General features: G+C 61.2%; 1 protein-coding gene across 4 annotated transcripts in view; it reads left to right on the forward strand.

Moving 5' to 3' along the window:
* BRD1 (bromodomain containing 1) overlaps positions 1 to 9,069 on the forward strand; it is a 52,198-nt gene extending 43,129 nt beyond the window's left edge. For 3 of the 4 annotated variants that reach the window (XM_034986070.1, XM_034986071.1, XM_034986072.1), the window contains 5 exons: positions 5,073 to 5,208; positions 5,587 to 5,714; positions 6,174 to 6,283; positions 6,590 to 6,744; positions 7,631 to 9,069. In XM_034986070.1, coding sequence (XP_034841961.1) covers positions 5,073 to 5,208; positions 5,587 to 5,714; positions 6,174 to 6,283; positions 6,590 to 6,744; positions 7,631 to 7,814 — 713 coding nt within the window. In that variant the 3' untranslated portion in view covers positions 7,815 to 9,069. Of the gene's footprint in view, positions 1 to 5,072; positions 5,209 to 5,586; positions 5,715 to 6,173; positions 6,284 to 6,589; positions 6,745 to 7,630 lie in introns of those variants that run through there. The other variant, XR_004675878.1, reaches the window with a different exon arrangement.
* Positions 9,070 to 10,563: the final 1,494 nt, after the last annotated feature.

Below are 10,563 nucleotides of genomic sequence, written 5' to 3' on the forward strand. Positions count from 1 at the left end.
TGCCGTGGGCGTAGCTGCGTGGACGTTGTTCAAGGCTCCAGGCCCCGGGCCAGAGCCTCCAACCGAGGTGCGGGTGCACTGCAGAGCTGGTGTCGGAGGAGGGGTCCCTGGGGCCCGGCGGTGGCCCTCACCCGGCCAGGTGGGTCCTGCCGTAGCCGATGCCGCCCCTGGGCCTCCCACCGTCGGGCAGGCTCCACCAGCAGCCTGGTGGCCACGCTTTTAGGGGCCTCGGGCGCCCTTGCCCTAGTAGGAAACGATGTCCCCCTCCTCCCACTTGTGTGCAGCCGAGTGGAGGGTCTTGCAGGTTTCTGGTGCTGACGGAGTCCTGCAGGAGCTTCCGTGAGTGGGCCGCGGTGTGCGTCTGGAGGAGCCTGACTGACATGGGGGTGTTTGCTTTCTTGTTCCAGAGTGGCAGTAGATTCAGTGGATGCATGATGAGTCCTAACGCTGTCCTGAGCGGCCCGGGAGTCTGAGTAGCACTAGGATCTGCTCAGCACTCAGGCGGAGGGCCGCGGCGCCTCCTGCTGCCCGTCCCGGCTCCCATTTCTGGCTCCACCTCACCTCAGCCTCCTGGTGCTCTCTGCACGCCCTGGATCGCTCGCTCCGAGGGGCGGTCTTCGCCATCTGACGACTTGAACTATTCTGAGCCTTCCACTTTTTCCAGAGATTCATCCGTGTGCTCTGCCTTGTAGGGGGTTTTCTGGCGTCCCACCGCACGCTGCAAGATTTCCAAGTTAGAGTGAAAACAGATCGTTTATTTGGAGACGCTCGGCCCCTGGGGGCCCTCCCTGCTCGTGAGCTGTGGGAAGCGCCAGTGGGCCAGGGGTAGAGTCCCTGACCCTGCTCTTCCCGGTGCCACGCCACCTGGAGCCCGCGCTCTGTCTCGCTTCCTCCTTCTGCGACGCTCGTCTGTTTCCCATAACGAACAGCTGGGCCGGAACCTCTGTGCTCCTGGTCTCTGCTCTTGAGACTCCTGCTGTGCGCGCGCGTGCGTGTGTGTGAGAGACAGAGACACACGCAGAAACAGAGAGAGACAGACACAGAGACAGACACAGAGACACAGACACAGAGACAGAGACACAGAGAGGGAGTCGTGTTCGTCCTCAGGCTGCTCAGGGCGGAGGCTGGTCTGGCGGCGCCCCTAGTCAGACTAAATGGCTTTTTCGCTGTTTTCCAGGTTCTCAGTTTAACTACTAACATGCTGGGTAGCGCACTCTTTGGATCCTAATTGTTTTCTCTTACTCAACTTGGACGGGAGCTCTGCTAAGCGGTGGTTCTGGAGCGCAGAAGGATCACAGCATCCTTGTGTTTCATGTAATTGTTGTGGAGGATGCTGGGAGCATCCGTTCAGCCGTCTTCCAAACAAAAACACAAACGGCACGTGGAGGCACGGGCCCCACCCCGCCCACCCCCTTCTGTAAGTCCGAGCCAGATGCCCATGGGAAGAACGGTGCAGGTGCTGGAGAGCTGCCCGGTGCCCCTCCTTGAGCTGGCTGCCGCTGGCAGGACGCCTCCTCAGCCCGTCCCGACCCCGTGGGTAGGTGTGAACGATGCCGAGGGCAGCTATAGAGCCCCCCACCGATGACTTACGCGGACTGCTTTTAGCAGGCGCAGAACTGTTCCGGGTCGGGCGCGGGGTGCGGCACAGCCGGAAGACGCGTGAACACTGATGCGTCCCCTCGCTTGTCAGCATCTTTCTTTCCTGGGTTTCTACCTGGTCTCCCTTCTCCCCTGGTGTGTCCCTTCCTGCCGGCCGGCCCCGGGGAGTCCTGAGCGAGCTGGGCGGCTCTGTCTCTGCGCACCGTGCCGAATGCCTGCTGCATGCGCGGGGTCCTGCCGGTGGGGCCTGGATGCACCCCGTGGGGGCCTTCCCTGCCTGCTGCCACTGCTTCGAGGAGCTGGTCTAGGCAAAAGCAGGGTGGTTGGGATTTTACTTGCTGTGTTTTTATGAAAAGGTTGGAAAACGCACACAAAAAATGCAGTTCTATCGCCTAGTACAAATAAAAACGTATAAACGAAGGAACGGGTGGTCCCAGCACTTCAAGAGGCTGAGTGCAGTCTCTGTGCCCACTGGCCTCTGAGGCTAGCCCCACGTCACACCCTGGATCGTCATGTTTGGGGAGCCGGGCAGCAGCCTGGGTGGTGGCAGGCCGAGCACTGGTGTCCACCCCATGTGGCCCATGGTGGACGGCAGTGAGCGCGGCCCACCCTGCTTCTCTGCCTCTTGTCGGGCACCAGTCAGGAGGTTCCTTAAGGAGCAGCGAGGGTGTGGCAGGTGTGGGCCTTGCCCCCCGGGGGTGGGGGAGGGAATCAGGGTCTTCTCGCCGCCTGGTAGCTGTGAGCTGTTCCCGTGGAGCTCGCAGCTTCAGGAAGCTTTCTCGAGGGCTTTGCTCTGACACTGTTGACCGGCCGTCTCAGGAGGCCCCTTGGGACACCCCTCCCCACGTGGCCCAGGTGTGCCCCAGGAAGGCCTCGATGGGGTGGGGAGTGGCTGGGCCAGGCGCCTCTTGGCTCGAGGTGTCGTGCCTGTGGGGGCAGAGAAGGAGGTCCTCGTGAGGTGGGACAGGGCCTCGGCACAGAGTCCCGCGTGCTCTGGGGGAAAGCGCGGCTCTCGTGCTGGAGGGCACCGGCCTTTTCCTTGTGGCCACCGTGTCTTTCGTGTCTTGTAGTTCACTGACTTGATGTTCAGTGTTGAAAAAATTATTTTTTCCTGAAGTAGTTTGCTAAAAGTTGGTGTGTGGACATGGTTTTGGCTAGGGGCTCAGGTGCCGTATGGATATCCTGTGCGAATGGCTTGCGGGCCCATCTCTGCACAGACCCCCAGAACCTGGGTTTCCTTGAGGGCTGTCCAGGGGGGGCTGTGGGCTCCCCGAGCTGCAGCTGGCTGGCAGGAAGCATCTGTCTGCACAGGGAGCCTGTGGGCCGGGGAGGGGGCAGAGACGCGGTGAGCACGCGCAGGCTGGTGCCCTGGCCACCGGCCACCTTGAGGACTTTGGGGAGGGCTGGGTGGCCTGGGGGGCCCTGCTCTGGCCCCAGCAGCCTCCTCTTGCTGGGCTCATCTGGGGTGCCTGCTAGTTAGTAGCTGTTTGGTGACGCTTCTTGGGTAACAGATGAACGGTGTGCGTAACCCGTCATTGTGGACACGCATGTCCTCTCAGTTCTCCGGGAGATGGAGGAAGCTGTGCTCGCGCTCTTTCTCAGACAGAGCCTCACCTTTCCCCCCAGCGTCTCCTGGGGGAGCACGTCTTCGGGTGGTTCTTGCCGAGCACCAGGTGCAGATGGCCTCGGTGCCGCCTTCCTGGTCGCAAGTGAAGCCTTGTGCCATGTTTTGGGAACATGGGTGCCGGGTCTCCTTCCTCCCCGGATGCCTCCGCACAGACGCCGGGCCTCAGTCTGACCTTGGCTGGGGCGCTTGGAACGGGCGCCTTCTCTTGCTTCTCGGAGCGATCCCAGCGTGTTGCGGACAGGGAGGGGCCCTGGCCGAGCTCTTCCCAGGAGCCTCGCGCGCCTGCCCGGGTCGGCCCGCTCCAGCTCTGCAGGGAAGGGCACGGGCAGAAGTGATGACAGCGCCTGGAGGTCAGGTGGTCAGGTGCCCAGTGAGGCCATCCGGGGTCAGCAGGCCCCAGCTCCAAGTTGACCCCGTGCAGAGCGGCTTTGTGGCTGCATGTCCTTGTTGCTTGGACTGTTGCCGCAGGGCCAGTCGGGTGATGTGCTGGGGCTTCTTCCGAGGGTGCCGGGGTGGCTCCGTGGCCTCGCTGCTGTCGGGTGCTGGACGTGCGCCTGTGGGACTGCAGCCCCCTCCTCTGTCCATGTGCCTGGGTGGGGCGGGCTGTCTCTGAGTGGGGGTCTCTCTGTTGCCTTCTGCAGTTCCTGGGGGGACCCTGGGCGTCGCTTTACTCTTCCCGGTTCCCCTGACCCGCTGGTGAGCGTGGCTGGAGCTGGCTCCCGGCCCCGTGGCCTCTGCTCGGCTGCTGTACTTCATGGGCCACAAGTGCCCAAATGCCGTCAACGAGTACAGCATCCCCAGCCAGCTGCGCTTACTGCCGGTGCACGTGGGTTAGGTCCACAGTGAAAAATACCGCGTTTCTCTTGAGAGCCTGTGGTGCGGAGTTCCACGGAAACGGAGCAGGATGTCTAATGAATTTACTTCAGGAAAACGAGTTGCTGTGGTCCGTCCCAGAAGCAGCAAAGCTCGCCCGCTGCGTGTTCGTTTATTTCGTAGCCGCCAGCACGGTCAATTCACTGCGCTCACTTCACGCGTGTCTTTGCCGCTGAGAACGTACAAAGTGTGTAAAGCAGCTGAGAAAACCCTGTAATCTGGCCGTCTCCAAAAAACTTTTAAAGAACTGGGTTTAACATTTTTTTAAGCGTGGGAATGTGATTCTTTTTGGGAAAAAAAGTGCGCGACCCTCCAGCTGTTGCACCCCTGGTCACCCTCCCCTGCCCCCCATCCTGTTCTGGTGTCGGGCTCTCGGGGTGGGGTGGGGGGGGCAGTGGTTTGGCTTTTTAGAGTTGCCATGATTCTGGATGAGTTGTGTTTTGTTCAGTTACATAGATTGTTTGAGAACCAGGGAGGGGTGGCGTCCCCGGTGGGTCTGGTGCTGTGGGGCGCGGGGTGGTCGGGGTTCAGGAGAGCGCATTTTCTGCTTTCACGTCTCGAGTGTTTTCGAGGTGCGTGTGTTTCCTTCGACTTGCCGTTCCCATTGAGGTTCCTGTGCGTGAACCTGTTCGTGGTGGTGGCGAGGGGCCTCCTCCGACATGGTTCGTCCCCCATGGCGGGGACTCGTCCCGTGTGCAGAGAGAGTCCTTTGATCTGGGAGGGAGGAGCTGGATGCTCTTGGCTTTGCCTTTGTGGAGCCCACGCAGACATTCTTGCTTTTCCGAGAAGAGCACCTTGTTCTGACCAGTGCGCTCTGGCCTCGGAAGGCGCCCTGTCTGTCCTGCGTTGTCTGCGCTGTGGAGGCGGGGGGCATGGGACGGACCCGACGCCATGCGGCCTCGGACGGGGAGTGCTCTTGTGCAGCGGGGCCCCCGGCACGTGGGCCTGAGGCACCCGTGTGCCTGTGTTGTAGGTCTCACCAATGGCTTTGGGGGCGCACGGAGCGAGCAGGAGCTGGGTGGCGCCCCGGGGAGGAGAGCCGCACCCCGACGACGCTGCGCCTCGGAGTCCAGCATCTCTTCCAGCAGCAGCCCGCTCTGCGACTCGAGGTGGGCACAGCCCTGCTTGCTTGCCGACCTGCGCCCACCTGTCCTGTCCCCGCCGCCCTGCCCACCGGGGGTGCGTGTGTCCTGCTCTTCAGGGGCCCTTTCCTGGGTTCTCTTTATCTGCCTCGTAGAGCTTAACCAGAAATGGGAAACGTAACTGTTCATCTTTTCCCCCCAAAGTCATGCCCTGATGGGAAGGGTGGCTAGTGCAGGCCTCCTGCCCGTCTGCCCTACGGAGACCCCTTTATAACAGGGCCCTGCATGCCCTGGCTTGTCAGGTGCGGTCTGCCCCGTGTGGCCTCTGCGGGGCCCGGCTCGGGCTGCAGACGGAGCGGAGGGGAAGGAGCGCTTTCTGACACAGCTTTGCTTTTCCTCCTGAAGTTTTAGCGCGCCCAAGTGTGGCCGGGGCAAGCCCGCCCTGGTGCGCAGGCACACGCTGGAGGACCGCAGCGAGCTGATCTCCTGCATCGAGAACGGGAACTATGCCAAGGCGGCCAGGATCGCCGCAGGTGAGTCGAGCCCCGTCCTCCGCGGGCCGTGATGTGGCTGCCCGCTCTGCTGGGCGGGGCCGAGCTGGCCTCCATCCCAGGGTGTCTGTGGGAGCTCCCCGCAGACCGGACGGCTGCCACTCGACGGCAAGGGGGGCTGTGGGGACAACAGGGCTGGCTTTGTCCTGCGCTTTATCATTTTTGTGTGGAATACTCGGTTCCAAATGTTTGCTGTTCATGAGACTCTGGAGGCTGCCCGCTCGTCTGTCATTTGCAGCCAAATGTGGGACTGCAGGCCTGCCAGGTCCCCACATTTCAGCATCTAGCGGCGCGTGAGGAGCCCGCCGGGCCGGTGCTGGCCGGGCCGGGCTTGGGGTCAGGTGGGACTAGCTCTCGCGGGACTCCTGCAGGGGTCTCCTCAGACGTGCTCGGCACCCTGCCCTCCTGATGACTCACTGCGTCCTTCATTTCTCTGCCCAGAGGTCGGTCAGAACAGCATGTGGATTTCAACGGACGCTGCGGCCTCCGTTCTCGAGCCTCTGAAAGTCGTGTGGGCCAAGTGCAGCGGCTACCCCTCCTATCCGGCCCTGGTGAGCCTCGGGGTAGCGGGCTGTGGGGCCATGACCCTGGTCTGTGCATTGTGGGGTCCGTGGGGCTGCCCCTTGGGGAGCCAGGGTACTGAGCAGTGTGGCCCTGTGCCCCGAGTCCGGGGGCCGTCCGCTGCCTTTGTAGGGACGGGTGTTCTGTGAGCGCCTGCCGAGGGACGTGTGTGCAGGGTGTCAGGGTGTTGGGAGAGTTCCTTCGAAAGCCACCTCAAGTCGGAGCCCGAGGAGAGAGTTCCGGGGGCGTGGCGGATGGGCCCTCAGACGTGACCTGCACATGTCCTCCCTTGACAGATCATCGACCCCAAGATGCCACGTGTGCCTGGCCACCACAATGGGGTCACCATCCCGGCCCCGCCACTGGACGTGCTGAAGATAGGCGAGCACATGCAGACCAAGGCTGATGAGAAGCTGTTCCTCGTTCTCTTCTTTGACAACAAGAGAAGCTGGTGAGTGCAGGTGCCCAGGCTGTGCAGGGACTGGCCTTGGGCTTGCTGTCGGGCTGGCACTGTGCTCCTGGGTCCTGCTGGGGGTGCGTGGCCAGCCGACCAGGCCCTGTGGGTCCACCTGGTGCTCTGGGCCCTGGGCTCCCAGACCCCCCTGACGTTGCTCGGTTCCCGTGCTCTCTCCCTGAGCGCTCACGAGGTGCATTTTGGCAGCGTCCGTACCGAAAGCTCCCTGTGCCAGTGAGGTGCTCCTTGGCACAGAGTGGCTCTGCAGGCCCGGCCGCGGGGATGCAGCTGGCCTGGGTTCGTGTGCCGTGCTGTGTGGCGGCCCTGACCACTCCTCATCCTCTCTCCTTGCCGTGACCTGGTCCCGGGCAGACCTGGTGGAGGCTCGTGCCCACCTTGTCCAGTCCAAGAGCTGGTCGGCCGCCCCACAGCTGGGTCCGCCTGCCCTCCCCTCCTGGCGTGGCCCTGTCCTCCCCCGCTCGCTGTGTGAGGCTGTATGCCTGGGAATGTGCATGTGTGCCCCTGGCCACTCAGGAAAGGTGTGGAAGGCTGGTGGGTTGTGCCTGTCTCCCGCCAGCCTCCGGGATGCGGTGGCCCCTTGGGAAGTGTTGTGGAGGAGACGTGGTGACGACTTGATTTTCACACCTTCCCTGAGCCCCCAGGGCCCTCCCAGGGTCGGTGGGACGGTCGGGCCGTGCCCCCGGTCCTTAGCCCCGAGGCTGGTCGGGGCTGGCTGATGGGGCCGGCCCTGGAGCTGAGCGCTGGTGGCTGCCGCGTGGCCCTGCCGGCCGGGGGTCTGGGAGCCGCTAGGTGGTCGTGCGAAGTGCTTGCAGGGGGCCGTGTGGCCAGTTCTTACTGTTCCCCTCTTTTCTCTCTTAAAAAGGCAATGGCTCCCCAAGTCCAAAATGGTCCCCCTGGGCATGGACGAGACCATAGACAAACTGAAGATGATGGAGGGGCGGAACTCCAGCATCAGGAAGGCCGTGAGGGTCGCCTTCGACCGTGCCATGAGCCACCTGAGCCGCGTGCACGGGGAGCCCACCAGCGACCTCAGTGACATCGACTGACCTGCCCGCCTTCCCGTGGCCTTGTCCATAGTGTGGATAAGCTGTACATGCGTGTATATTGTTCCAGACTTAACTTATTCTGATTTCTAGGCCTGGTTCTTTTGTTCTTCCTCCTCTGGGGAGGGCAGGTTTTATTTCCAAGTTCTCTGTGAAACCATCCACGTCTGGGCGCTCTGTGAACGGCGTGGGTGCTCTTCCGAACTCGTCTGTGCCCGCCGCAGATCAGGCCGGAGGGTGCTGCTCGCGTCACTTTCATTGATCTGTAGCTTTTTTTTAAAGACTTTTGAATGTTTAATAATTTTGTAAATCATACTCTTTACACGGAGTACCACTATTTAATAAGACGGGATGTAAATTTACGATGACAAATGTGTATTTTAAGAAAGAAAATGACATTATTTTGATGGTACTTTGTGGAAAGAGGTGGAGAATAAATTTATGCTGTGTACATCACTTGCAGATCACCAAAAACACTCCGCCGCCCCCCGTGAGGGCCGGGGCAGGCGCTTCCTCTGGGTGTCGCTGTCCTCACCGTCCTCGTCCGCCTCCAGCCTCCGCCCGCCTGCCCTCGCCTTCCACGGTGCGCCTCCCAGCGGATTATTTATTGTAGAAAGTGTATTCATTTGCTTTATAATGAAAAATAAATTTGCAGAAGTATATTGATACGCATTTTTATACAGGCACATAAAAATTCAACTTGCTTTGGGAGCCGGATGTGTTGGTTGTTGTGTAAATGACTCTGGCTGTGTGTTCTTTGATTTTGTAACTTGTAATCTTCTGTTTACAATGAGGGGCTTTCTGTAACTTGTTTTAATTTAGAACACTTTGGTAGCAATAGAAACTTTGGATACATTTTTGTATGGTACATGTGATGTATATAGAATTAGTACTTTATTTTTATTTTTAAGAGGTAAAGCATTATGTTAGGGGAAAAGGTAGGGTGGGTTTCCAAAAATGCGGTTTTTATATTAAAAAATAAAGTCAAGATTTGGACGGTGTGGCCACTTCATTCCTCCCTCACTGGGGCGCTGGGCGGGCTCGCGGCAGCCTGTCCCCGCCAGCTCATCGAGGCACTCGACATGCCTTCATCTTAAAGTTGTCATGGGATGGCATTATTTATTATTTTACCTAATCATATTTTTATTTTAAACTGGTAGTTTTAAAATTTTTTAAATGTTTTTTTCCTCCCTTCAGTCTCCATTGTTTGTAACATCTCCATAGAAACTTGAAAATAAAACGTCTTCCTTTGATAGCTTGTCCTGTGTCTGACGGACGCTTTGTATGTGCCGTGCTTCTGCCAGGAGCGCCCGCCCTTGCGGGGGGCCTGCTGCTGGGGCTGCCGCTGTGGGCCGGGCGCAGGCTCGGTCCGGCAAGGAGCTGGGTTTGCCCGTGGGCCTCCGGCTGGGGCAGCGACCCGGCAGCCCTCCTCCTGGCGCCGGGTGGCTGCTGGCGGCCCCTCCCACCCGGTCACGGTCACACGGAAGGTTGGAAGGAGGTGCTGCTGGAGGCCGAGCAGAGTGAGCTTTCCGTTAGCGGCGGCCACCGGAGCGTGTGCTTCCTAGCGCATTACCGGTCACCTGGGACAGGTTGCAGGGGTGCAGAGTTCCCACACGGCCCTGCCCCAGATCCCCACCCGCACCGGACCCCCCCAGGGGCTGGTCTCGGGGTTCTTTAGAAGCTAGCCTGGCCCCCCAAGGGCTCAGGGCTCAGGGCTGGGGTCAGGGGTGCGTCTGAGGGAGGTGAGAGGGAGATGCAGGCGGGGGGGCACCTGCCGGCCCCCGCTGGGGCTGGTACATGCTGTCCCCTTGGGGCTCTGCTGAGTCACCTGGGGGCAGCCCACTCTGCATCCACCAGAAGGGGGACCAGCTCGTCCCTGTTTGCCTAGGATTTCAGCCTCCTGGGAGGGGAGCCTCCTCGATCCCAGGTGGGCGGGGTGGTTGGTCAGGCGGAGGACCGGGCCCCCTTGATCTCCGGGGGGCCGCTCCTGGGAAGCGCATTCAGCGCCGAGCTCACTGCTGGCCCCGCACCGGACGTGGCTGTGCTCTGGCCCAAACCTGGGGTTGGGCGGGGCGGGCGGTGACCCAGCTGCCCACGGCGGGGGGGCCCCCTGTGGGACCTCGTAGACCCCACTGCCCGCTTCGGTCGAGCACCAAGGGTCCTGGGCGCATGTGGGCTGTGGCTTCTTTCTTTCTTGAGGTGTTCTACGACATAGAAAAAAATGTGTCAGAGAGTCAGCCCCGGGCCTGTCCTGCTCCTGGGATCAGCTGTTCGTTTCCTTGTTACTAAGGTGACGTGAGAGGGGTGCCCCGTGTGGGGTGTCAGGCTGCTCTGCCCTCTGCAGACGTCCCCAGTGGGGCGGCACCTTCTCTTACCCACAAGCCTGTGGCTTTTCAGGGTGATTTGGGGCGTCTCATGGATTGGAATGCAGGGAGGTGAAGGCAAGGACACCGTGTTCAGGGCTCCTTTGGCTCTAGGTCTAAGGGGGCTGTCCAGGCACTCAGCCCCTGCTGGGCCCTCACTCGGCTCCCGGGGTCCTGGGCCTGCCCTGCACTCTTGCCTGGTGGAGACAGGCCCCGCCTGGGCAGGTCCCCGAGGACCTCTGGGTGAGCGGGCCGAAGGGGCAGCTTTGGCGTGCAGGGGAGTCCCGGGGAGGGGGCGGCTGGGGGGTGGGCATTGGGACCCTTGGAAGGCGGGAGCTGGGCAGCCTGGGGCAGTTGCAGGCGCCGACCGCGTGCTCCCAGTGAGCCCA

This window comes from Mirounga leonina, unplaced genomic scaffold (assembly GCF_011800145.1).
Source record: "Mirounga leonina isolate KUSES-001 unplaced genomic scaffold, KU_Mleo_1.0 Mir_375, whole genome shotgun sequence".
NCBI lineage: Eukaryota > Metazoa > Chordata > Mammalia > Carnivora > Phocidae > Mirounga > Mirounga leonina.